General features: G+C 46.3%; 1 protein-coding gene across 5 annotated transcripts in view; it reads right to left on the bottom strand.

Annotated features, from left to right (window-relative positions):
• The window catches only part of ZNF185 (zinc finger protein 185 with LIM domain), a 73776-nt gene that overhangs the window by 5578 nt on the left and 40438 nt on the right, over positions 1-27760 (bottom strand). For 3 of the 5 annotated variants that reach the window (XM_054997051.1, XM_054997050.1, XM_054997052.1), the window contains 17 exons: positions 27583-27666; positions 26152-26190; positions 24358-24441; positions 21930-22007; positions 21155-21241; positions 19703-19786; positions 18899-18970; positions 16197-16301; positions 15652-15747; positions 14579-14677; positions 14333-14428; positions 12199-12300; positions 11549-11626; positions 6735-6995; positions 3444-3539; positions 2371-2484; positions 1342-1410 (listed from right to left, as the gene is read on the bottom strand). In XM_054997051.1, the coding sequence (XP_054853026.1) occupies positions 1342-1410; positions 2371-2484; positions 3444-3539; positions 6735-6995; positions 11549-11626; positions 12199-12300; positions 14333-14428; positions 14579-14677; positions 15652-15747; positions 16197-16301; positions 18899-18970; positions 19703-19786; positions 21155-21241; positions 21930-22007; positions 24358-24441; positions 26152-26190; positions 27583-27666 (1644 nt within the window). The remainder of the gene's footprint in view (positions 1-1341; positions 1411-2370; positions 2485-3443; positions 3540-6734; positions 6996-11548; positions 11627-12198; positions 12301-14332; positions 14429-14578; positions 14678-15651; positions 15748-16196; positions 16302-18898; positions 18971-19702; positions 19787-21154; positions 21242-21929; positions 22008-24357; positions 24442-26151; positions 26191-27582; positions 27667-27760) is intronic. The other 2 variants (XM_054997054.1, XM_054997053.1) reach the window with 2 other exon arrangements.

Genomic DNA, 27760 nt, shown 5'->3' with positions numbered 1-27760 from the left:
TTAAGTTGTCCTGAAGGGCAGTATATATATCGAATATTGTTGTTGTTATTATGAAGATGCTGGGCTTCCTCAAAAAAGCCCATTTCCCATTCCCTTCAATGCCCATTACATACGTCTTCCCCAATAGATCTCAGACTTCAGCAACCCAAATTTTAAAAATTTTCCATGGATCCCCAAACCCTCTCCCCCATCACCAAGACAGCTCTTTTGCCTCAGAACTGGCTTTCCTGCCCTTCATTCCTTCTTCCTCCACTGTGTTCTTGGGCACTTCCCAGTCCAAGTGTACACAACAGTATGTCTGTGCGGGCCTCTACCCTCATGAGCCACAGGGCTCTTACAAGAGGTCCGAGGGCTCAGGAGGACTGCCTCAGTCATTTCCCAAACATTTCTCCCCAACCACTGCCGCTGTCTACCAGCCAGTGGCTTAAGGGCAAATAGATGTCCCCACCCCACGGATTTTAGCAAGATGGTCAGATGCGTCTAGCAGACTCATGGAATAAACCCTTAGTTGCCTGTGGATTCCTGTTTGACAAAGGCTATACTATTTGAAAGTGATTTTTTTTAAAAAAATGCCACTGGTACTCATGATTATACTGCAGTCACAATTTGTGTGAGAGGTGTTTTGTCAAGTGGCAGCCTTACGTTGACCCCTGCTGGGGTTTTCAAGGCAAGAGATGAACAGAGGTGGTTTGCCATTGCCTGCCTTTGCCACTGGATTCCCACAATGGCCTCCCATCTGAGTACTAACCATTTTCAACCTGTAGTAATAGTTGCAGAGGTAGCTCAGTATCTTGTCTAACGAGACTGGCATATTTTTAAACAGCCCAAAATGTTTATTTATGTATATGTTTATATCTATGTATATGACCACTGTATGCAATTTCTGGAAGGAAAGAGAGGATGGAGTGTATGCAAAATGTCCTAGAATTGTTTAACAAGGGATAAGCAAATAATGATATTTTAATTTTTTAAAAATCCAAGTACTAACTATAGCTGGCCCTGCTTAGTTTCCGAGATCTGACAAGACTGGGCCATCCAGGTTAGGGCTACGTTCACAATAAGACCCCTCAATAGCCTCAGTAATTTTGAAGCCAGTGCTATGACGAACACCTGACCTGTCCATCATTTGTCATATTAAAACATGGCCTTGTCCTGCATAAACATCATCCTGTGTAGCCCGTTTTGGTACCAAAATGACCTTATGGCATACCCATTGAACCCAACCCATTCCCTCCCAGAAGCTCTCACACCACGTGAAGCAGCACATGAACCCTTCTCAGATTTATGTACCGATGTGGCTGTCATAAACCCGCACGTCTTTTCCCCCTTTTGTTCCCTTACCTGTTACAGCGTGGTGAGGAGGACAGCTCTGTGCTGTTGATGGATTCCTTCACAAAGAGGAGGCCTTTGCTGCAGAAGTGCCAAAAGAGTGACAGAGATGCTTGCATCAGAGAAGCTGGTCTAGAGTGTATAGTCAGCAGGGCTTTTTTTCAGCAGGAACGTGGTGGAACGGAGTTCTGGAACCTCTTGAAAATGGTCACATGGCTGGTGGCCCCGCCCCCTGATCTCCAGACAGAGGGGAGTTGAGATTGCCCTCCGCGCCACTGGCGCGGAGGGCAATCTCAACTCCCCTCTGTCTGGAGATCAGGGAGCGGGGCCACCAGCCATGTGACCATTTTCTCCGCGGGCAACCCACTGAGTTCCACCACCTCTTTTCCCAGAAAAAAAGCCCTGATAGTCAGTCTATGCATGGGTGGGAATTGTTAGAAGGACTTCTTGTGGCAATGTGTACCATGAAACTCCTTAGAAGTCCAAGGGCCAAGCAACACACAATGCCCGAGTTCAGCAATTGGAGGCCCAATGGTCATTAAAAGCAGCCATGAGAGAGTGACACGGATCAGGGCTGCGGCAGATAGAGAACAGCTGTTCGGTGCTGTTTCCTTGCAAGCAAAAATGCTCCCCCTGGATGTTTAAGCCCCAGGTACTCTTTTTTCTTTTTTTGAGAGGGGAAAACTCCCTTTCTCCAGTGTCACGGCCCCCAACGGTGGCAATGGCACAGAGGCGAAACCTCACCCTTTTCCAGCACTGTGATCCAAACTGTATCAGACTTTGTCCGCATTTGCTTTTTACAAGTCAGGAACTCCAATCAGGGAACTCCCGCCCTACACGTAATTTGGCCCTAAGGGCTACAGATGATCTGGAGCTATGTGCTTGTCTTGTAAGAGCTTCGCACATAGCAACTGCAGCTGCACAGGCAGCCAGTCACCTGAACTACCACTGGGTAGGCTGTGTGATAATAACTAGTGCATTGAACCCATAACCACAAACTGGAGAAAGAGCCCTTCCTTCCCTTCCTCCTCCGCTCATTACCTCGATGTGGTGGGATCCGACTCATAGCCAGAAGCTGAGGGGTTCCTGAGATAAGAGGAAGTGCTTGAGATACTGGAAGTGAATGCAGCTCTCTCCTCGAACCCTGGCAGATATCTGGCAAGAGAAAGGAGGCTGGAGGACTATTGTGGACAAACCTTCAGACCAACTGTTATTCTTGCTGTGTACATTTGACTTATTCACATCATTTATACCACGCTTTTCTTCCCAATGGGGATCCAAAGTACTCTCTCTTTCCAAAGTAGCCAGAAAGGGCCCAGTGCAGACCCTTTACAGATGCTCCACAAAGAGGGGCACACGTGGGCAGAGCAATTAAAAGCAACATGCACAATGGAAGTAGGAGCTAAACCCACATATACAGGAGAATGATGCTGTATATCATTCATAACTGTAATATCAGTGACTTTTCTTGCCTGACATAGAGGAAAGTCTTTTCTTAGAGCTATTCAGAGTCAACAGCTCTAAGGCTCAGAGTTATGAAGATACACAGGCAGGGCTTTTTTTCAGCCGGAACGCAGCGGAACAGAGTTCCGGCACCTCTTGAAAATGGTCACATGGCCGGTGGCCCCACCAGCCATGTGACCATTTTCGCCGAGGGCGATTTAAACTTTAAAAAACTTGCCCCCCTTGTTCCAGCTGACCCAAAGTGACATCATTGCACAGTCCTGGTGCACACTTTGGGCATGCGCATGTGGTAACAGGGGCACAACCTCCCGCCAGAAGGTTGTGCCCCTGTGCTGGCAACTCACTGAGTTCCACCACCTCTTTTCCCAGAAAAAAAGCCCTGTACACAGACATGATATTGATTACATTTTTATCTCAATTTTCTTCTAAGGGGCTCAGAGTAGTTTCCATGGCTCCCTTCTCCTTTCTGCATTTTATTCTAACAACAACTCTGTGAAGTAGGGCAGGCTGTGAGAATGCATTTGGCCCAGTTACCCAGCAAGCTTCATGGCACAGTGGAGATTAGAATTCAGCTCTCCTAGATCCTACTCTGATGCTCCAACCACTATACTCTGCCCCTCATCTAATCCTGTTCACAGCCCCATCATTACCTCCTGGTCTCTACATCACAGATGTCCTTGTAGAAAGGCATTCTGTGACTTCTCAATGAGCTGGTAATCTGGCTGTCTCTAGAAGTGGAGTAGGACCTGTTAGGAAGAATCAGATACATGAACAGATCAGTGGGTTAGGAGCAGAGCAAGGAACCTGAGAGCAAAGGAAATGATGCTTTTTTGAAAACTGGGTTTCTTTGAAATATTCTAAGTGGGCTTTCAAAAGGCACATGTCACAGTCAAGAACTCTATTCTGGTATAAGTGTCAATGTGATGAAAATGATGGCGCTCAATCAGTCTATAAAAGATAAATTTGCACATGTGCCTAGTTGCAATTCAGATGGGGGTCACGTAGGAAGGGGAGATGGGATTTAACCCCAGTTTGTCTTTGCTAATCGAAACTGAGTTCCCCATGCTGTTTCTACCATTTTAAAGGGGGAAGGAAGGAGGAGATTTTTAAAGGTCACAACTTTTTCCCCCTTTTAAAATGTTCAGAAGTGCAGGGAGCTTGCTTTTGATGAGCTAAACTGAGCAAGGCTTGAAGGGTTAAATCTCTTCTCCCTTTCCCTCCTGCTCTAATCCAAATTGCAGCTATGCTTGAACACAATTTACCTAATGACAGAGATCTGTGATCTTCTTTCATATCTACTGGTACACTATTTAAAATGTATGAAGGACTGGCATCAGGGAATGGCCGAGCTGGGTACCTGCCTATTAAGTGATAGTGACTCGAGCTCTCCATTCCCACTGGTGGAACTGCCCAACAGCAATAGAGACTGCAGAACACAAACAGAATCACATCCTCATCTGCCTCCTTGTGCCCACCTCCACTCTTAATGCAAACTAGAAGATCACTCCATTGGTCCCTGTGATATCACAAGGATATGGGGGGAGGGATCTCTCATGTCCTAAAGCTGACATGAGCAGAGTCTGAACATTTGGAGCTCTCCACACGAGACATCTTACATGGGGATGCTCAAGTGTAGGGAGACACAATGTTAGCTGGGAAACGTAGTTTAAAAAGACAGAGCCGGCAGAGATTGCTCCTCAGACAGTTTGTTAATTTCATCTTCTCCTCCCCTAAGGCTCCCCTCTGTCTTTTCAAACTACCCTCCTGTAGAGAGGTGAAATTGACAGAGCCTTTGGGGAGGTGAAGATGAAATTAACAAACACTCTGAGGAGCAATCTCCACTGGCTCTGTCTTGTAAAACTATGCTTCCTGGCTAACATTGCATCTCTTTACACTTGAGAGTCCCATGTAAGATGTCTCATGTAGAGAGAGACTTGGGTGTTCCTTTTAAAGGCTCTGGCCTTTAAGGGGGGGGGCATGAATGGAAGGAGAAGGATGATCCAGCAGTAGAGCCTTTGGACAAACTGCGCCTAGAAGCCTATCAAAATGGGCCACCAATCCCTGTCCACCTAGGACCTGAAAAATCTACTTTCCACCTTTCTAAAATATTGTAACCTCCAGCCCAATGAAGAGGTCTCTGGTGAGCCCAAAAATTTGCACAGTGTTTTGTGTGTTCCCAATAAAAGGTATCCCACCAATTTCTTTCTTGTTTTGTTGTCCTTGTGCTACATGTTGCTTGATTCAAATATTTCTATCCTGCTTTTCCCAAAGGCCACATGGGGGCAAAGAAAACTCATTACAAAAACACAATCTGTGTGTGAAAGCCTCATCAAAACAAAATAACAGGAGAAAAAAATTAAGGAGATCCCGAGAACCACACAGATCATTGCCAGCCCAGCAGCAGCAGCAGTGACCAGTTACAAATCAAAACAGGCCACGCACCTCAATAACTCTCTGAAAGAGTTGTGCCTTTGCCTGCCACCTGAGTGCATAGAACACACCTGGAGAACTGGTGCCTATTTGCCATAAATGATCCTGGCTTCTCTCTTCCAGGTAACTGCCTGATCCCCCAGGCCTCAAGCGGCAGTCTTTCATCACTGCAGTTCTTCCTCCAGCTATCACCTCCCTTGCTACTGTGAATGTGCTGTGGGAAATGGGATGCCACAAGCCTTATGGGCTCCAGTTAGGACTGGTCCTCACCTTGCATCCATGTTTGGCCATCCCAAACTATTTTTATTTTACAGGCTGACCATCTCCTTGCTATAGTATTCTAGATAGGGAGATTTAGCTTTCCCTTCCCCTAGCCATTGTAAAACTATAAATACTAGCAAGATAGTGTTACCAGCTTTGGTTGGGAAAATTCCTGGAGATTTGGGGAGTAGAGGCTGGGGAGGTCAGGGTTTGGGGAGGGACCTCAGCAGGGTATAATGCAATAGAGTCCAAAGCAGCCATTTTCTCTAGGGGAACTGATCCCTGTAGTCTGGAAACCAATTGTAATTCTGGGAGGTCTCCAGGTCCTGCCTGGAGGTTGGCAAGCATACAGCAAGGTTACTCCCTCTCTCCCGGAGCAATTTTATGCCATTTTTTAAAATTTGTTCATGGGAGGCTGCCCTGTTCAGAGAACGAGTACTAATCTATTCAATTGTAACAAAGCTGTCACTTCCCCATTCCTTATTCTACAGACAACACAATGTGTGTTGAAATCAGTGTGCATAGTAGGTGAACAGTCATGAGTGCATTAGCCCTACCTCCTGCCTTTCCATGAATGCCAAGCATGGAATCTATGCACATGGGAAATGAATGCATTACCTGTGATTGTGAACACTGTTTTTTCAAATGCCCCTGATCCCAGGGGCAGAGCCAATGCACATGCCCTTCCTATATGTGAAGATGCCATGCTCAGCAGCCGGCTCTCGTGAGTAAATGGGAAGCAGGGCTGGCACGCTCATGCCTGCTCCCTCTCTATGTGAGTTGATTTCAGTGTGCGTAATGTCACCGGTAGAGGACTAAGGTCCATTCTGCGTGGGCTTCTTTTATTTCATTCATTGGAGGCTGTGTGCTCTCTCTCTGCAGAAATGGGATGCATATCAGAACATGACCCATCTCTAGACCTCCCTTTACATGTTGACTGGCTAATTCAGCTTAAAGCAATGGAAACATCAACTGTAGAAATGTGTGCCAGTTCGACCTTCTTACCAATCTAAAGCCATCACCGTGAACTTATCCTTCCTCTGCTCCTGGGTTTTCAGTTGTACCGATCAAGTCACAACTGTTGCCCTCAGGGTCAAAACTGACTTCTGTCCCTTTGGCCAGACCAGTTGCCCTTTTTTCCTGTGCCTGGTCTGCAAAATTCTCAAATCGGAGTCCCATATACATTCCCCTCAACTCTCCATTGAAGATTTCTTGCTACATGTTTTGGGCAGTGTTCACAGCCTCTTTACCTTCCACTACCAAAAGCTGGGTTGTTCAGGTATGATGCCATCCTATGATTCATCTCCGACATGTTAGTGTTGTACGGTTGGTTGCTCGGATAAAATGGCATCCCACAACTTGTCCTGCTGGTGTAGTAGGATGGGCGGTCCAGATATGACGATGTCCTATGGCCACTCGCCAAGGCACTGCGTTTGCAAGCTAGGTGGTCCAGATCAGCTGGCATCCTATAATTGCTTTCCAACATGCCAAAAGTAGCCCTTCTGGAGAGACTAAAAGAAACCCTAAATTGTCACTGTTGTAAGATCTCTGCCGTAATTAATTACTGGAATAGTTAATCCATAGACAGAGAACATTTCTGTTTATCCTTATGATGAAGGAGTCTAAATACTGAAGCACCATACTTGCTTGGAAGAAAAATGATGCCATCATCTAAATTCTGGAGATGATGTGACAAGACCACGTCTGTATTAATAAGCGGTGGAGGAGAAGGAGGTAAAATTCTCCAGATGGAAAGCAGCTGAATGGAAAAGAAAGCCACATCTGTCCTCACTTCAAGAGACAATGCCAAATAGTTTGCAAAACTGCAAACTATTTTAATGCTAAGAAGAGAGAAGAGCCAAAGAAGACTAAGCCTGCAGTCCCAAGCATACTTACTTGGAAGCGGAAAGTGTTTGGGACTGAATCCAAGGAAATGTGTTTAAGATTAGGTACATGATGGAGAAAGAAGTATGTTTTCAACCAAAGCCAAATGGAAAAAAGGAAGGAAGAAGGCACCACTAAGAACCGGGCCAGTTCAGTTAAGATGTATTGAAGCTAAAAAGACCAAAGTAGTTCCAACTAACTTGCATTCCAATTCTAATTGTAATGGTAGCTGAATGACTTTAGTTGCACTTGGGGATCCACGTGTATAAAGGAAGGCAGAAATGGGTGGGACAAAAATACCAAATTATCACATCTCATGAAGTGTGTTCAGTAAAGAGTTGTTACAAATAAGGGCTCCACTCAAAGAATATCTCACTTTTTCAAATGAATTCAGTTAGCAGGATCTGAATTTATACCCATGGATATGGAAGCAACAAGTTGCAGAAATCTCAGAGAATTCTTCCATCTTGACAAAGTTAATGGAAGATAGAGTAAGCCATGAGAGAACAGAGCAGGGTATAGTTTTTACAAGTTAGCTATTGAAATGCAGGTTATATTTTCTATTAAAGGGAATGAAGGATACACAGTGAAGACAAACCTAAACAGTAAGTAGTAATGGTTTATTGTCAAGGATATATTCTGTTCTGCATTCACATTAACCCCTCGAGTGGACAATGGAGAGCACGTTTGTCAAAATTACTAGCAACACAAACTTAAGAGGAACTGCAAACAATAGAAAGGATAGGATTACTGTTCAAAATCAGAAGGTGGAAAATTTAAAAGCAATGTTTAAATCCAAAATAAGACAATGACGTTGCTGAGAAGGATCTTGTAGATTATAGGGAATTACAAAATAAAAACACTGGTAAAACTATTGCCAAGGAAGAAAAACAATGTTCCACTAGATGCATTGTATTTAAGGCACTGGAGTGAAGTTCCACAGGATGGCAGTTGTAATAATAAACCCGATCATGTCTGTCATTTTAAGAAGATGATCAAGAAAATGATGAAGTCAAAAATAACAAAGTTTAGAATGTACGATTACGAGAAAGGGCTGAAGAACTCAGAAAGCTGAGCCTTGATAAACTACTAATTCACATTCTCCAAATACTTAGAAAGAAGGAGGGCAACTGTTTTTCTCTTGCCAAAAGAGGGAAGGAGAAGAAGCAACAGGATTTATGTTTCATCAAATTTAGGATAAATATTTTGAGCCTTTCCCTAACTATAACTACACAGCATGCTGCAAAGTCTCCATAGTATTGGACATTTTAAAGAGAGCACATAAAGCACAGCCAGGGATGCTCCTTGTGAATTCTCTTACTGTCTTGTGATTCCCCTTATCTGGGACTGGAAGAATAGCAAACCTAAATGATGCACCGTTTGCAATGAAGAGATTGCAAGCTTGATTTTTATGTTGTGACATTCCTATTCATAGTACTACGTGGGCCTCGGTCCTCATCATGACCTCTGCCATTAGAATTTCACTGCAGAACCTGGGACGGATCTGGCAAAGCGGGATGATGCCTGTTGGTGGGGAGCTTAAAACCAGACTTAATACCATGACATCTGTGAACAGTTTTCTCCTGCTTTTTCAAAAGTGGAAATCACTATCCTGGGGTAGAGGCTCCTGATTTGGATTTAATTCCAGATGAGTTAGCCTTTTTAGTCTGTAGTTGCAAAATAGTAAAAAGTTCAGTAGCACCTTTAAGACTAACCAACTTTATTGTAAGCTTTTGAGAACCACAGCTCTCTTTGTCAGATGCATCTGACAAAGAGAGCTATGGTTCTCGAAAGCTTATGCTACAATAAAGTTGGTTAGTCTTAAAGGTGCTATTGGACTCTTTACTGATTTGGACTGGCTCTGTGGTACAGGCTGAGGGGATGTTTGCTCTTTTCCTCCCGTGCCATTTTCCAGTCTCAGTTGCTTCCCGCCAGAGTTGCTATTTGACTTGGAAGGGGGCAGACCTACAGGAATTCATATAACGTGACAAGGGGAGCACGGTCTGACTTCGACATGGCAGGTAAAAGAATCCATGCAGGACAGTTAAGGTTGGGAAAATGGCAGGGGGTGGAGGGAATTGACCCTTTTGTGCTGCTGTACAATCCCAATCCCAATATAAAACAGGCTTCCTTCTGGGGCTGTTGAAAGTCCATAGGAGACCTCTCTCAACACTGCACTTGGCTCGTAGCCCAGTTAGGTCATTAGAGCCAGGTCCAATCAGTTCATCTCCGGTTAAAGGATCTCTGAGCCTGACTACATGTTGGGTTGCTTATGGATCTGCTCCTGTCAAGCAGGCATCACCTACTACTTACCTGATGAAATTTAGATCTTCATGTGTGGGGAGCTCCATTTGAACTGGGACCATAGTGCTTAGGGAAAGGGGACTTAAGCTTTCCACCTGTGCCATATTCCTGACTCAAAACGGCCCTAGGAAGCCACTATTTGCCCTGTTAGGGAAGCTTACCTATTTCCCATTGATACATGTATAGCCCATCAGTACATGTTACTTTCCCCATGGGGGCAAATAGTCCCCTGGGTCATGTCAGGTGTAGGAAACAGTAGAGGGGGGGGAGCTCACCTCTTTGCATGCTGTGATCCCAGTCTGAATCAGACCCCCCCCCCCAACATACCTGAGATTCTAAGTCTCAATAGGTAATATGCAGCATATGTCTGCTTGACATGACTCTTAAGCAGCATAATGTGTAGTTAGACCCTCAGGTAGCAGATATTGAGAAAGTCTTTAATTTTTGCCTGAGAGCCTGAAGAGCTGCCACGTGTAGTACACAGCATAGATGAACCAACTACATGTCTTGCCATAAGGTTGCTTCATAGGTGTATCCCTTTTTTTCCTCACATTTATATTTTGCCCTTTCTCCAAGAAGTTCAGGGATGATCCTAAGTTTTTCCCTTTATAAACAACTCTGAGAGACAGAGAATGACAGCCCAAGATCTCAGGAGATAGATTGGAACCAAAGATTCTTCAACTCCATCTCCGGTACACTCTATCCACTACACCACACTGGCTTCGCTTTGACATAATACTGACCTACCATATAGGGCTGTTGGAAGGACTAGGTATTGTATGCAAAATGCTATCCAAATCTCAGTTTAATTTATTATTATTGGTTTTACTGCATTAAGATAGTGATGAGGAAAGCTTTGCCTATTCCGTTTCTGCAAACCAGGCACAAGTGTGGGGGGGGGGGAGGGGGGGAGCTTCACAGTATCTGCCACATTTTTATCTTTCCTTTCTTCTTAGGATCTCACAGTTTCATACCTGGTTAGCCTCGCAAGAATCCAGAGAGGGAGGGTTCCGGCAGAGAGAGGGAGAAGCTGGCCCAAAGTAACTCAGGGCCAAGCTACAAGTGACAAATGACACTTGAACGGCAAGTTCACTAGGTGATCAAGTGGAGCGCAAGTGGAGTGCAAGTGAACAGGGAGGAATACACGTGAGTCTGTTCACTTGCTGTTCAAGTGTCATTCATCACTCGTAGCTTGGCTCTCAGCAGGGCTCATTTCGAGGGGGAATGCGCAGGAACGCAGTTCCAGCAGTTCTCCAAAGAGGTCACATGTCAGGTGGCCCCGCCCACGTGACTTTCAGCCGTTTGGGGCCCATTTCGGCCTGGATTGCAGCCGAAACAGCCTGGATTGGATCAGGGCCAGGTGGGAGAACCCTCTCCTGCCCAGCACTGACCCAATCTGGGCCATTTCGGCCCCAAACCAGGCCCCAAATAGCCCCAAATGGCCACTTTCGGTCATTTAGGGCCCCTTTTGCCATTTTGAGCCCAATTTTGGCCCCGAATGGCCAGGATTGGGTCTAAAATAGCCAGGATAGGTGATGTCAGGGGGTGTGGCCTATGCAAATCAGTCATGCTAATAACACACTTCCAGTGATGGTGAGGGGTGTGGCATATGCTAATGAGTTATGCTAATGAGTTATGCTAATGAGTTCCTCCAGCTCTTTTTCTACGAAATGACCCCTGGCTCTCAGTAAACTTAATGTCCGAGTGAGGATTTAAACTCGGATCTAACCCACTGATCACTACACATTTGTATGCACAGAAAAAGGTGCATTTCACTACCATCCCAAGTCACAGCAAGAACGTCTGGCTACAAGAAAGACAAATGACACAGACAAATGACAACCACCAGGTGTGGCAACCTGCTACAATTTCTTACCTGCCAGTATCTGAGTCTGACCCATGTTCTCCTTGTTGGCTCTCTGGAGTGGCAATGCTGTTCTCGGAGAAGAGGGAGCTGGACCAGTCAAGGGAGAGAAGGAGAAACGAGCATGTGCACATGATATAAGGAAACCAGTTTTAAGCAAGGCTAACTATTCCTCCCTATGACTGCTGTCCTAAGAAGGAGCATGGGATTAGCAGCTAGAAAAACACCATCACCTCTAAATCTACCCATGTGAGTGGAAAGGCATCGTGTGGACACTTTAAGATAAAGGATGGAGGGCAACCCAGGTCAGATTCCCCAAGCAACTACTGATATGCTTCATAGAAGCTTCCCCACTGGGATAAATAGCAACTTCTCATAGTTGTTTCTGGTTAAGACAATAGCACAGGCAGGAGGCTTAAGTCCCCTTTCCCAACCTGAATCAAGCCTGCACGTGCTTGGGAATTAAATTTCGAGCACAGACTTCCAAAAGAGAATCTGGTCAATGAAACCGGGGTGGGAGGGATACATGGGGAAACAAGAGCTTTGTAACATGTGGTGAAGCTGTTAGGTGCCTTTCACTGGAAAATCCTGGGACTGAAGGTGGGACTTGCTGCACGCAAAGCAGGTGCTCTACCCCGAGCTCTCTGTAATCCAGCACTTACCTGGCGGTCTCCAACTCTGACTCCTCACTTTGGGCAGCTCTTGGGAGCTCAATTTGGGTACCAGCAGTGCTAAGAATGCCTTGACTAGACCATGAGCCGGAGCTACCAAGGTGAAGAGAATAATATTGGCAAATCTTGCTCGTTGAGATTGTAAGGTCATAGGCACCAGTATCTTCATCTTTGTACAGCACTGAATATGCTAGGCACTGTATAAATACGGTGGTGGTTCAGAGTGTGAGCTGACCTGAATTCAAATCTCACCGCATTTCATTAATCACTGGGATCATATCTCTTTAGTTTAACATGAATTATATTGATTGCTCTTCTGTTTCTGGACACAATTCAAAGTGTCCTAAATATTTAGGAATTCATGTATTTAAAGAACAGCTTGCTCCCTTATGAGCCCACCTGAGAATTAATACACCATCTGCAAAAGTGAGGCGAGTGACCACGAGCCAAACTACACGAGACGCCAGACACATGTTCTTCATGTGTCAGGTCTCGCAAAGTTCCCTGGGAAGTGTAGTCTTACAAAGAACAGCCACTTCATGCGATTCTCCACCAGGGGAAGAGCAATGGGAGGGATTCTCTCTCTCTTTTTCAAAAAGGCTTGGCTGGAGTTTTCCTCTGGGAGCTGGTGGGGGAGGGGAAATGTAACAGGAGGCAGGAAATCCAGGGCAGCAGCTTTTTGCAAGAGAGAGAATCCCCCCCCCACTCTTCTCCCTGGTGGAGAATTGCATCATGGATTCTCTCTCTTGCAAAAAGCCGCCCTGGATTTCCTACCTCCTGTTACATCCAATCCCGTCCCCCCACCCCTGAGCTCCTGGAGGAAAACCTGAGACAAGGCTTCTTGAAAGAGAGAGACTCCCTCCCATCGTCCTTCCCCCTGTGGAGAATTGCATCAAGTGGCTGTTCTTCGTAAGACTGCGCTACCCAGGATATCTTGCAAGACTCAACATGCACTCAAGTATCTTGTGTAGTTTCCCTTTACCAGAGATAGGGCCTTTCCCATACTGGCACCTCAAGTGTAGAACTCCTTCCCACCAGCTTTCTGCAGAGATCTAGTTTATTTCAGGTGCCAAATTAAGACTTTCTTATTCATTTTCGCTTTTATTTTGTTTCTGTATTGTATGGTGGTTGTTCTTTTGGAGACTGGATTAGTATGTGTGTGTGCGTCTGTGTGTGTGTTGGCTTAAATTATTTCCTTCCCTTCCCCCAGTTGTTCCTGTAGCTATTGTTGTTTATTTAAAGTATCATTTTAACAGCTTTTTGTATGGGGTACTTTTAACTATTTTTTACTACCAAAATATTGTTACTGAGGCCAAGCTACAAGTGACGAATGACACCGGTTGGACACTTGTCAGCTTCCCTCAAAGTTTGATGGGAAATGTAGGCATCCTGCTCTTGCAGCTTGGCTCTCCGACTGCTGTCCAATGGACTTTTCAACTGTCACTTGTCCAACATTTCGCCAAGCTGCCTACATTTCCCATCAAAACTTGAGGGAAGCTGACAAGTGTCCAACCTGTGTCAGGCGTCACTTGTAGTTTGGCCCTGAGTCACAGTATGATGGGAACAAAATCTGCTATAAGCCTTATGTGAAAACGCCCTTGGATTTCTAGCCACACGATATGGAAAACCACTGAAATGTTTCTTGAGGCAAGATTCTGCCTACTTCTTTACATTTCTCTGGACTGAGAGACAGCATTCAGATGCCCCCTCCCCAGGAATTTCTCTGTTTCCTGTGATGCAGCAGGGACATTTCTTGCATTTGTAAGAGCCTTGGGGAGAAATTTCCCCATTATATCCCAGGTGCTTGCATCTCTGGGACATGGTGAGAAGTTTGGAGGAGGCAAGTGGAGAGGGATCAAAATGCCAACTATCAGCTGGTAGTTGGCATTCTAATCCCTTTCCTTGGGAAACTTCTTACCACATCCCTGGGGGGCACGCAATCAGAACATGGGGGGGGAAATCAGTTCCAGTGGGGTAGGTTCTAGCTTTGGACTGCACCACACTGCTCTCCTGGGCCCTACATAGTGCAAAAACAAGAACAAAATCTACATAATATCTTTTATTAAGACTCGCCCACTTTTGACTAGGACCCACACACGTACTGCACCTCAGACTGTTTTCTTACTTTGCTGGGCGAGCTTCCACTTTTTTATAATCTGTCTCACTTGGGCTCTCATATGCTTCTTCTTGTGTGGTTTTCCACTCCAAACCAGAAAAAGATCTGTAAGAGAAGGGACCGATTCAGCATCTCAGGACTGACCATTCAGAATCTCTTGTTACTGATAAAATTGCTCATATATCTACTTCACTGCCATATCAACCGATTACTGCCTCCACCCCCACCCCCCCCAACATTCCCCTTCTTCTGTACCTTTTTGGGTCAATGTCCTGGTCATTGCTGACGGGGGTGGCTGCACTGTACCTCTCCCCATTGAGTGTATCTGCACTGTCTTTAGCAAAAGAATGAGACCTATCAGAGAGAGAGAGAGAGAAATAGCTTCTTCTGAGACGACCAATGGAGACAATGTCTGTATCACAGTGGTTTACAAGCCATGGCTTAGAATCTTCAGATGGATCACAGAGGCCCAACCTGCTGGGTCAGGAGCCCCTGTTGAGCCATCATTATATTTCCTGCTTTGGGGAAGAATGCAAGCAGGAGGGCCATGTGTGGAGAGCAAGGGAACCAGGCCTCTTGCTTCGCGTTGCACATCTGCTGTGGCAGGGCCGGTGCCAGAGGTTTGGGCGCTTGCGTTGGCGTGCGCGCCACGGACTGCGTGATGATGTCATCGCAGATGTCATCACGCGCCGCAGGGGGGCTGGGCGGCGCGCGGAGGACCGCCGAGCGCAGAAGCTGCAAGCCGGGGCTGGGGCGGCGCGCAGAGGCTGCTCCGTGCGCCACCCCAGCAGCAGCTCACAGCTTCTGCGCCTGGCTGGGGCGGAGGAGCGCGCAGCAGAGTTGGCGTGGCTGGCTGCAGCTGCTGCTGCAGCCAGCCAGCCCTGTGCTTCCACCACCACCGCCACGTGCCCCAGCCATGCGCAGAAGCTGCGAGCCACTGCTGGGGCGGTGCGCGGAGGCTGCGCCCGGCTGGGGCGTGTGGCGGCGGCAGCGGGGCTCAAGCAGCGCACAGAGGCTGCGCCCGGCTGGGGTGTGTGGCGGCGGCGGCGGCAGCAAGGGGCTGGCTGGCTGGCTGCAGCAGTAGCTGCAGCCCAGTCATGCGAGGTTCGCTGCGCGCGCCTCCACCCCCAACACCCCCTCCAGCGCCCCTCCAGTGCCCGCGCGCCCGAGGTCACCGCCTACCTGGCCTCCATGGGTGCGCCGGCCCTGTGCTGTGGGGAGGAACCGGATTGCACTGACCACCCTCACTGCAGAAGTCCCCCCCCTGCTCAGCTGAGAAACAAATTCAATCCATTTTCTCATCCATCCGCCATGCGCACAGTTCTTACTTTGCTGTGACTGGCTGGTCCTCTGTGACTCTTGAACTCGGGCTCTCATATTTGATTTCTTTGGAGAAGCTTCCCTCTTCATGATCTGGAGCATATCTGCCAAGGAAGAAAACGATTCCAGACCCAGAGTTGGCAACCCTAACCAAGAGTCAGTATAAGGCAGCTTGGTGTGTCCCTGTTTTCTCTTCCTCTTTAACTGCAACGCTCACACCACATTCTATTATTGTTAGGAGGAATCATCACAGAACCCCATGTAACACCTATTCTAGGATTGCCAGCTCTGGCTTGGGAAATCCCTGGAGATTTTGAGGGTGGTGCCTGGGGAGGGCAAGGTTTGGGGAGAGGAGGGGTGGCTACAGCAGAGTACAATGCCATAAAGTTCACATTCCAAAGCAGCTATTTTCTCCAGGGGAACTATGCTCTGTTGTCTGGAGAGCAGTTGTAATTCTGGGAGATCTCCAGCCACCACCGGGGGGATGGCAACCCTAATTTCCAAGTGTTACATGTATATATTGCTCTTATTGTTTTTACTGAAGCCTTTTCACCTTGCGGAGTCAGCACCGTTATCATTCAGGTGTTCTCCAGTCTTGGATCGATGGTGGGCCTCTGCTGCATGGCCAGCATCTCCGGTTCGATAACGAAAGCTGGTCCTGTGGAGACGAGCAATGAGGATGCTTGAATGGCTGGACCACTGCAGTTAAAGCCTGATGTGGCCAATAGCGGTCATTGCATGAGACTTCTTTCATGGCTTTTTTTCTGGGAAAAGAGGTGGTGGAACTCAGTGGGTTGCCCTCAGAGAAAATGGTCACATGGCTGGTGGCCCCGCCCCCCTGATCTCCAGACAGAGGGGAGTTGAGATGGCCCTCCACGCCGCCAAGCGGCGTGGAGGGCCATCTCAACTCCCCTCTGTCTGGAGATCAGGGCGGCGGGGCCACCAGCCATGTGACCATTTTCAAGAGGTTCTGGAACTCCGTTCCCCCGCGTTCCCCCTGAAAAAAAGCCCTGGCTTCTTTGTAGTTTTTGCTTTACTTACAAATATACATGAGGCCCTCCTACAAGGTAGGAGATCCTCGATCCCAGATCAGATCCGCAGAAAGAGAGATAATTCTGGAAGGGTGAACTACACAATATGGCCAAACTACATGATGTTTTTTTAACGAGCCAGTTTTTTCCCCACAGCCACACAGAAGTTGTGGGAGAACATCATTTTACATGTTGCGGGGAGGGGGCAATTCAGCTCAGGATTGTGTCGTGTGAGAAGGAGGGGTTCCTGCCCCCCATGATTTTTACCTAAGCTGAAATGGTCCCAGCGGGAGGTTATTTGCCCCATTTTGGAATTGCATATGAACAGAATGGTACATGTGGAGCTTCAAAAAGCCCCAAACCAAGAGAGTATCACGGTAAATAACAATAAGTCTACCAAACACGCTGTGATAAACTGACTAGAAAGAAATATGCAATCCAATTAAGGATTTTGGTAGACTTTGGTAGACTTAGAGCTTCAAAAAGCTGCAGTCCTGAACTGGATCAGGCCCCTGCAGACTTTTAAAATGATGTTCCCCACTTGCTGCTCCGTGACTGTGGGGTAAGCAAGTTGGGAATACATGTTGTTAGTCTTTAAGATGTTACTGGACTCCTTTATTTTGCAGATACAGATGAATGGCCAAACTACCAGACCCAACTCATTAAAAAAATATATCATGTATTTTGGCCCTTAGTTTGTAATGCCAAAGTAAAGGCGTTTTGTAGCACTTTAAAGACTAGCAATCTTCCAGCATAGGCTTTTGTGAGCCAGAGCTGGCTGCATCTAATGAAGTGAGCTCTGACACATGAAACTGCATGCTGGAATCAATTTTGTTAGTCTTTCAGGTGCCACTGGACTCCTGCTGTATTTTCAAGACAGTCTGTACTGTACCCAGGGCTTTTTTTCTGGGAAAAGAGGTGGTGGAACTCAGGGCGGAACTCAGGACCGCACAATGATGTCACTTTGGGTCGACTAGAACAAGGGGGCAGTTTTTTAAAGTTTAAATCGCCCTCTGCGAAAATGGTCACATGGCCGGTGGCTCTGCCCCCTGATCTCCAGACAGAGGGGAGTTTAGATTGCCCTGGCACAGAGGGCAATCTAAACTCCCCTCTGTCTGGAGAACAGGGGGCGGAGCCACCGGCCATGTGACCATTTTCAAGAGGTGCCGGAACGCCGTTCCACCACGTTCCTGCTGAAAAAAAGCCCCGACTGTACTGTGCTGCAGGGTATTATGGCCAACTCTCAGTGCTTTCCCATCTGCCTCTCTTGCCTCTTCCAAACGGCTGGTTCTTCAGACAAAACTCACACAACTGCTCCCTCCCCATAGCAGCAGCTCAGCCACGTCTCAAAGCTCTGACGGGTCTTTCAACAAAATTGCTATTAGGAAACCAACTCCTAACAATTTGCTCCCCCTGAGAAGATACCCACAAGCATTGAAGAATACGCTCTTTTGCCAATGACACTGAATCCCTATCAGGCATAAAATTAGGCCAAATCCATTCACAGTAATCAGATCACAAAGCCAAGTGAATAACTATTTGGTTTAGGAGGTGGGAAGATTAAAAAAAAGAAAAGTTGGGTAGACTTTGGAAGATGGATAGAAGGTGGGTGCTCAGCATTACTGCAGAGTAACAAAGTGCAGATGAATACATTTTAGGGTTAATCAACACATCAAGTATTTGTGTGATCACATCTGCCGTCCCCATTCCCAATTTCCATCCATTGACTGACTCCTCCGAGGAGCTTGGGGCAGCACACACAGTTGTCTCTTCCCTGTTTTATCTTCACAACAACCCTGTGAGATAGGTTGGGCTGAGAGTGTGCAACTGGCCCAGGGTCACCTAGCCAGCTTCACAGCAGAGTGGGGGTTCAAGCCTGACTCTCCCAAATCCTAGTCCAACACACACACTAACCACTAAACAACACTGGCTGGCTGTATCTTTGTAGACATCTTTTCAGGCGATGCATGTTATGTAGAGAAAGACTGGAGTCGTATATGGAGGTCATGGATGGGGCCAACAGGTGCAATGCAGACCCCCCATACAGCAACTGAACACCCCCAGGTTTTAATAATTTCATGTCCTAAAACTCATACTCTTGTCCTCAGTACAGGTGAGAGAAATAGCAGTTGTTTATTCTCCACTAACGTGGCTGTGCAGAAAGTAAAGAAGGGGGGCATTGGCTGCTGCCATTCATATGGTACAGCTCCACAGCGGGTATTACCTGTCCTCAGAAAAAGTGGAATCTTGCATTTCAGAGTTTGATGTGGGCAGGAATCTTCCTCCATTCTTCTCACTGTGGAAATGAAAGCAAAAGAAGCTGAGAATTGTGACTCAGTTCTCTTCTGCTCCATCCAGCTCAAATGACTTTAACAATAAGAAAAACCCCACAGCATGAATGGGGATGCCAACAGGCCTGGAGAAAAATGCCCTGTCCCTTTAATAGAGGCTTAATGTACGGGCATCTGAATTTTTTCATGGCATGGAGGGCCAAGACATTTTTTTCTTTAGGCAGTTGACAACATTAAGCAAGAGTCTGAGTGGCTAGGGGTACCAGCGTCCTGGAGAAAAAGTATGTGGTTAATTTATTTTTAATTTATTTATTAATTTATTTTATTATTGTTTATTGTATGTTGATTTTAGAATTATTGTTTTCTTGTTTTTATTGATTTTAACTGTTGTTCACCGCCCAGAGCCCCTGAGGATGGGCAGTTTATAAATCAAAATAATAATGATAATGATAATAATAATAATAATAATAATCTGTTCCTTTGATGGAGGCTTAATGAGATGCTATCTGCCAGGTGTAACTTATTTTCATGCCAGGAAAAACTTCACTTGCCCATTTCCACATTAAACATCTGTTAAACAGACAGAACATTTTTCTCAACTCGACCCAGAAGAGCCACTGCCAGTCAGAAAAGACTAAAGCAAGCTAGACGGGCCAATGGAAAAAGGCCCCTTCATGTGTACATTGCCTGTGCACCAGAAAATGTATGTAAGTGAACTACTTTTGTATAGACGTCACCTTCTCTTTGGAGGAGAACCAGAGACCTTTGGAGTGGAGTCGTCCCAGGAAGTCAGATTGAGCTTCTCTTGATCCAGCTTGTTACTGGGAGAAGAAAGCAAGATAGGAACACAAATTTTTGAGTGCAGCGCAGTATGAATTAGAAACGGCATCCCTTGCTGGGCTGCTCAGCTTAATAAAAGCAGGAATGTGTGTATTATAATATTTTAAAATTTTTATTTCATATTATTTTCCCCCAGTGGGGACCCCAAGCTGCTTACATCATTCTCCTCTCCTCTATTTTTTTCCCTTGCAACAACCTTACGAGGTAGGTTAGGCTGAGAGAATGTGATGGCCTAAAGTCACCTAGCAAGATTCCATGGCAAAGCAGGGAATCAAACCTGGAGTCTCCATGGCTCCAGCCCATCACTCTAACCGCTACACCACCTTGCTTTTGCATCATACAAGTATAGAAACTGATGCTGGGCACAGGATTCCACAGTCTAAGCCCACAAAGAGGTCAACAAAGTATACTAGCAGGAACGCTATTCAGTGGTGGTTGCCTATTTTCCACTCCCCACGCAACGGGCAGCCTTCTCGGTTTCCAGTGGCACCTGCTCATCTCCTTGTGGTGTCATTATTTATATACACACAACATTCCCCACTAACTGCAGGGTCAGGGAAATCATTGTTAATTTTGCTGATTTTAAAAAAAAATATTAGTACGAGATTTCCTGATGCTCATACCTAGTAAAACTGAGGATGCTTTCCTTTCATTTTTACAGCCATTTGTGAAGCCTGGTGAAATTGGCAGTGTGCGTCAATTCCACCAGGCTTTTGCAGTCTGTCCAGCTGAAAGGTGTGGTGGGGGGCTCTGCTAGTTTTATTGCTACTTTAAAAAAATAATGAATGTGGCAGGAGACTGGTGATCCTGCAGGGGCTAAAGACACAGAGTAACACCATCACCAGTCACGGTGCTGTAATACTTTCTCATCTGAAACGGCTACACTGAAATTACAGCACTTTAAAGAAATAATAAATCAGCACTTGGTGAGGGAAGATGGGGTGGAGGGAAGATGGGAATGCAGTTTTTTGGATAAATGTCTAGATTCTCAGACAGAAGTGAGTGAATAGCAATAAAACAGGTCAAAACAGAAAACCTGTTTCCATAGTTCTTAAAGGTTGCAAAGATGGGTCAGAAAGTCTGTGGACAATGCCCAGTGCCATCTCAGATTGTGGGCAGGTGGAGGACAGCAACAAGCTCAGGAGGTAGTGGCAGGTGCCAAGGACAACTCATCTTTCCTTTTCACAATAAGGGAGCGAAAAAGAATTATGCAAAATAAGCAGCTGTGTATAACGTCACTTATTTTCCATAATGTATAAGGGTTTCAGAAATTGATTTTGCTTGGCACAAAAGCTGTGGCTACAGAAGAAGAGAGGCACTTCCAGGAGTCCAGAACTCATGCACACTACCTGTTCTCCAGAGATGTGAAGTGGTTGAATGCTGATGAGTATTCAGAATAATGCTTGGAAGTTTGGGTCCTGCTGCCTCTGTCAATGCTGGAAAAGAGAGACATGGAAGAAAGAAGTTTCTATCAGTAATATGGAGGTGAGTATATGGCACGTTTTGTTCCTTTTTTGAGGCTATTTTGGTCTCCGGGAGCACGAAAGGAAAAAAGAAAATGTGGTCTGTCTGTCAGTTCTAGGGATGGCCGTCCAGGGCAGATAGATCCCCAAGCCCCTCACAGCAAGCACTCCAGTGCAATGGTCGAAAGGCTTTTATTTAGAGATCCATTAAATTCATGGGTACATCCCTAGATGGGAAAGCTGGCAGGAATGATTATACAGGCAAAAGCACTATCGATATAGGGAGCATCTTTCCCCCCCTCCCCTCGAGCAGTTTGCATTTAGGCACGAAAACCTAAAAAGTTACAAGAGAACAGAATAGCTTTGTCTAGGCAAGATTACAAAGGAATCGAAGTCTCTTCCTCTCCCCTGTGAAATGGTTACATTCTTGTTTTGCAGCTGCAAGGACAACAGACTACAGTTTACAGATAACATGCTGAGTACGTATCTTTGTGAAAAGCGTTAACAGGCAAGGCACGTTCGGTTTTAGACAGGCTAACTCTGGTATGAACTTATTATATGAATACAATGCAACTTAGAACAGTATTAACATGGCGTGAGATTAGAACATCAGAGAACGCATAAATGGCACAGATGGGTGCATACATGACACTGTCCTAACCTGGTGGTAGAAGCAGCATTGGATATTTTCTGGTCACTCCAGGGAGACCCCGACACGATCCTTCTTTCCCCAGTAGTGCTGCAAGCAATCAAAAGGGATGGGAGGTTACTACGCAGTATTTCTATCCTCTATAGAGACTGCTAACCTATAGTAGCTGCTGGCAGTGTGCTTCTGGTACAGTGTGTCTTTGGTATAATTCCATCTTAATTTGGGGGCTTCAGTGCCAAAGTTCATCCCGCAGCCTGCAGCTGAAGCAGAATTCAGCATGAAGCCCACATTTGGCAATATTTCAGAAATCATATTTGACTTTTTAATACCTTGGAGGAGAGCAGCCAAACTGCCCACTTGTAAGACAATGCTAAATATCAACATTGCAGTCTGCTAATTTCCCGCCCCCCCCCCAAATGGATTAACTGTTTATTTTTTCTTTGCTGATTTCATGGCTATGTCAGATTTTCCTGATGCTTTTCAGGTACTTCTGTGTTTGATGCTATTAAATCTGTGTTTTTATGCTATTCCAGTTGTCATAAACCACCCAAGGGGACCCCATGCTGAGAGGCAGTCTATAAATAGATGAAATAAATAATCAGGAAACATTTCTTAAATAAGAAATTAGTTATGTGTTGATTACTTCCTCTCTCCGATACAGGAACATGCACACACCATGAAAAGGAAAGCCATGTCAAGGAAACAGGCAGGCAGCTTGGCAGCCAAGTAAACCTCTTGCATCCCAGTAAGCTGATCCCAGCTATTTTCCTATCAGCAAGCCTGGTTACAGCTCCCTTATTTTTTAATTTTTTTAACAATTTAACAATATACCAACAAAAATATATACACAGAACAGTGTGAATATAAATTCAGAAGAGCATGAACAGAACCCTTAACACTGATGTTTATATACCAATCAGAGAAGCTGCAAATTGTGTATGGTAGAGAAGGTTTTAATAAATGGCAATAACGTTAAGGTTGTCTCGTACATGTTTTAAAACTTTATCTTGCTGTTCTATAAATTCCAGAAAAAGTGACCATTTCTTATAGAAATCTGATTGAAAGTTCTGGTTCTCAGCAAGTGAGATGTGGTCTGTGATTTTTTTCCCCTTAATGAGATATTTTGGTGAACCAGGGGTGAATTAGTGGAGTGGAGTGGAGTGGAGTGGAGTGGAGTGGAGTGGAGTGGAGTGGAGTGGAGTGGAGTGGAGTGGAGTGGAGTGGGAGCTCCCTTATTTTTATTTATTTTTATATACTTTATTTATACCCCACCTTTCTCCCCATAGAGGGAACCAAGGTGCCTTGCATCATTCTCCTCCCCTCCATTTTATCCCTCCAACAACCCTGTGAGACAGGGCAGGCTGAGAGGGTGCAACTGGCCCAAGGTCACCTAGCAAGTTTCCATGGCAGAGCGTGGATTTCAAAACTGGATCTCTCAGATGCTCGTCTGGTACTCTAACCACTACACCATAGTGGCTCTTTATAACTCGTGGGTTCCTGGATAGCCCAGGTGAGCCTGATCTCATCAGATCTCAGAAGCTAAGCAGGGTTGGCCTTTGTTGGTAATTGGATGGGAGACCTCCAACGAAGACCAGGGATGCAGAGGCAGGCAATGGCAAACCACCTCTGTTAGTCCCTTGCCATGAAAATCGCTCCAGGGGGTCACCATAAGTCACCTGCTATGACTTGAGGGCACTCTCCACCACCATATCCCATGGGAGTTGGGATATGTTGTATGGATGCTGTAGCTATTCAAAGGGGGGATTAGACAGATTTATAAAGGATAGGATTATCAATGGCTATTGGCAGTGATACAGGTGTGGGAGAGAGCTATTGCCTTCACGCATAGTTTAGGTGCTGCCTGGAAACATGCAGCTGATCACAGGATGCTGGGCTGGATGGACCTTGGCCGATTCCAGATGACTAACCTTAAGGCGCTTCATGCCGCCCTCTTCCGGATCGCGACGGGGAAAATGCGAAACATCGCGTTTCCTCGCGCGAGTTTTGCGCGATGACACGCAAAACTCGCGCGAGGAAACGCGATGTTTCGCATTTTCCCCGTCGCGATCCAGAAAAGGGCGGCATGAAGCGCCTTAAGGTTAGTCATCTGGAATAGGCCCTGGTCTGATCCAGCAGCATCTCCTTATGTTCCTACCAGGACGCCATGTGCCTAATCCCCAACCAGACCAGTGCAACCGCCATCCTCTCTTTAGCATTAACTATGTGATGTTCTGCGTTGCTTCTCTTGAGATAGGAGCTCTTTGTCAGTTAGCAGGGGGCTAGGCATTGCAGACCCCAACTTGCTCTTTGGAAGGAACTGGGAACTGGGGACTTGCATTCCTCTTCAGGCTCCCCATCTTTGAGCAATGGGGCTACATTATTGTGGGTCTAAAGAATCGCACCTGCTCGATCCCTTTTAATCTGGATAAAGGAATTTTACCTCTTCTCACGGCTACTGCTCCATGATGAAGCTGGCATTGTCTGACTTCTGGAGCGCGGGCCTGTATCATCTTCAATCTCAACCCTTCCAGAAAGACAAACATTTCCATTTACAAATCATATTATTTCCCTTCCCTTTTCATTTTCAGCATGGGGGGTGTTGTGTCTGTGGCAAATAGTCCTTCTGTTCCCCCTCTAGGGCTGGTAATCTCCAAGCCTGGAGAATTATAACTGATCTGCTGGTAGAGGGGTAATATTAACCAATGAGCAATGGGCAACTGCCCTAGAACCTATGCTTGGGGGGGCCTCAGCCACCCACAGCCACTGCCCCCAAAGGAGGGAGGAAAAGAAGAGCAGGGCCCTGCGGCCTCTTGCACCTGCCTCACCTGAGGACTGAACAGAGAACTTCTAGTGGCAGCAGTGGCCCCCATCCACCCCATGCAGGGCAAGAACTGTCCCTTGCTTGGCTGTGGGTGTGTGGGGGTGATTCTGAAGCCCCATCCTAGACTTTTGCCCAGGCCCTCAGAGTCATTAAGACTGCTCCTGTCAGGATAGAGATATCAGTTTCCCTGGAGGAAATAGCAGCTTGGGAGGGTGGACTGTATGGCATCACATCGCTGCTGAACAACCCCCCTTCCCCAAACTCTGCCCTCCTCAGTCTCCACCCCCAGATCTCCAGAAATTTCCCAGGCCAAAGCTGGCAACTGTATCCTCCCCTCCTCCAGCAAAACTTGGTGCTCGTTCTTGACAATTTCAGGTGGGTAGCCATGTTGATCAGCTGTAGAAGAGCAATTTGGATCCAGTGGCACTTTAAAGCCCGACTAGATTTCCAGGGTATGAGCTTTTGAGTGTCAAAACTCCATTCTTCAGAAGAAGGGAGCTTTGACTCTCAAAAATACTCTGGAAATCTAGTTGGGCTTTAAGATACTACTGGACCCAAATCTTGTTATTCTTAACAGGGAATCCATTCTGAGGACCAAGGAACTCGCCTATTTATGGATTGAAATATGTTGTCAAAACTACTGAAGTGTTTGTCCTTCCCCTCCCTCATATGATTGCCTGTTCAACCATCACGGCTTCTAACCAAAGAACTTTGGGAACTGATCTCCCGTAAGGATATAGAATGAATCCTAAGCATCCTCACAAGATTACATTTTCCAGAGTTTTTGATGGATGAGTTGTAACTAGAGGTGGGCACAAACCTGGAAAATACCAAACCATGCCATTCGTGGTTCGTCACGTTTCATGAACCACGAACTTTCACAAACTTGCCCCAGTTTGTGAATCAGTTTGTTTGGTTCGTAAAAACGTCACTTCTGGGGCAGCAGAAGGTCATTTCCAGGGCTGCAGAAAGCTCCCCCCCCCCCCGTTGCTTAGGAAACTGATTGATCGGTGCCATACTGTCTGCAGTGACTAACCAAAAAATGAAGCAAATGAACCAGCCTAAAGTTCATGGCAGTTCGTCAGAAATGGGTTCCGACGAACCACCGGTTTGCGAACCACAAACCACCCCGGTATATGATGAATTTTGGTTCGTATTTCGGTTCATGCCCACTTCTACTTGTAACACTTCTGAAACAAATTTCAGACTTAGTTTCAGATAATGCACACTTATCCAGTTTTCATAGTCTTCTAGGGTCAGTGTTTCTCAGCATACTACATCCTTTCCTTCTTTCCAGTTTGAAAACATCACAGAACATCCATCCTCACTCAGTGTAAGTCCCATAGAAGGGACAGCTTGAAACACAGTCTTTGCGCATAATGAGAGGGGCACTAGGACCATGGCCTCACTCACCTTTTGGCCATGAAAGATGGTACTTCTTGTGCTGCACTTCTGCAAAGTATGAGTATGAAATGTATGAAGAAGTGACATATACAGGACAAGTTTAAATCAGAATAGTGTTTCAAAGATTAGCATTTCCTGGGTATGTCTTGGGGCTCAGATGCAAGAGACCTGGAAGATCCTTGATTGGCTCTCCTGAAGTTTTAAATGTTACTTCAAAGCAGCCCTGTAGGGCTCAAATTGGTGCTATGACACTGGGAAAGGGGGCATTTCACTGAGGAAGCCAAGTTGTCCCATACAGGAGGGAGGATAAAAAGTCCCCCCTCCCAGCACCAACTTCTAGAATCAGCCAGTCAAGTAAGAGCAGAATCACCACCAAAGCAGGGCACCCTCCATTCCCAACCCAGGTAGCCTATCTAGAAAAATACCATAGTTGTTGATGCTGAACGCCACCAAGAAGTCCTGGAGAATCAACAGGAACGTACTCCTGTACTTTCCCATCTTTTCCCATACTGTCCAGCCTGCCAGTTAAGATCTTCCCCCTCCCCCAGCCCAATCCCCTGCTCTCTGAGCCTTCACCTTCAAAGGAGTGGCAGGTGGCAATTAGAGGCAGGGCACTTACAGTGGTGACATCTCACCTTTGGAATGTCCCCCCCCCTTGAGGTTTGCCTGGTGCTTACCATTAAGATGACCAGCCCTTGCCGGGCAATTCCCAGGAAGCTTTTGGGGGCAGAGACTCATGGAGTGACATCCAGTCATAAGATAACATCATTTCTGGGTGCATAACTGGATACTCTAGTATTAGCTCAAGAATCTATGATAACTAGGGTTGCTGAGCCAAGCCTGGCAACTGGTGGGAGAGTGGGGGTGGGTGGGAGAAAAATAAATAAAAATAAGGCTTCAGTTGTCATGTCATTTTGGGGATACAACCCAGAAGTGACAATGGGTAGCTGACACTGGAACTGATGTGCGGGCAAATAGCCTGGAGCCTTTATTTTTATTTATGTTTTCCTGCCACTGCTCGGCATAGCAGCAGGCAGCAGAGAAAGTTACCAGGATATTGCTCACCATAAGTGGGTAAGTGGCAAGCCTAATGATAGAGTTTCTTGTCAATGTTAGAGCATCTGTTGATGTTCTGACATCACTTCCAGTTACACAGCTGGAAATGACATCATCACAGCAAACACCACTCCAGACCCTGCATTTACTCCCACCGCTCACCAGAGGAAGGGCAGGCCACAGAGATGGGGGCCCCTGCCTAGGAAAGGGCCTGGTGCCAGGCCCAAACATTTCTTTTCACCTAGGTTTTAACTAAAGCACTTTTTAGTTAGACTCAGTATGACAGCTGTCATGGCTGGTTTTGAATTGGATTAGGTATTCAGCCACTGCCCTTATTGTTCTTGGCTCCCCTCCTACTTCCTCCTTTCCTCCCCTCAAACTCACCCATTGCTTTTCTTCGCAGCTGAAAGGACATAGGAACGTTCCTTGCGGGCTGTTTGCCGGAGTATACTGCTCGCTGCTTCAGTTCTGTGAGGGAAGGCAAAAGGCAGGTCACGGCAAGGAAACCAGACCTCTGGCTTCTGACCAGGGTATCCAGCTCACCCCTGTCAACAGGAGGGAG

The sequence above is a fragment of the Eublepharis macularius genome, chromosome 13 (assembly GCF_028583425.1).
Source record: "Eublepharis macularius isolate TG4126 chromosome 13, MPM_Emac_v1.0, whole genome shotgun sequence".
Lineage (NCBI taxonomy): Eukaryota > Metazoa > Chordata > Lepidosauria > Squamata > Eublepharidae > Eublepharis > Eublepharis macularius.
This window is presented reverse-complemented; position numbering and strand designations above follow the sequence as displayed.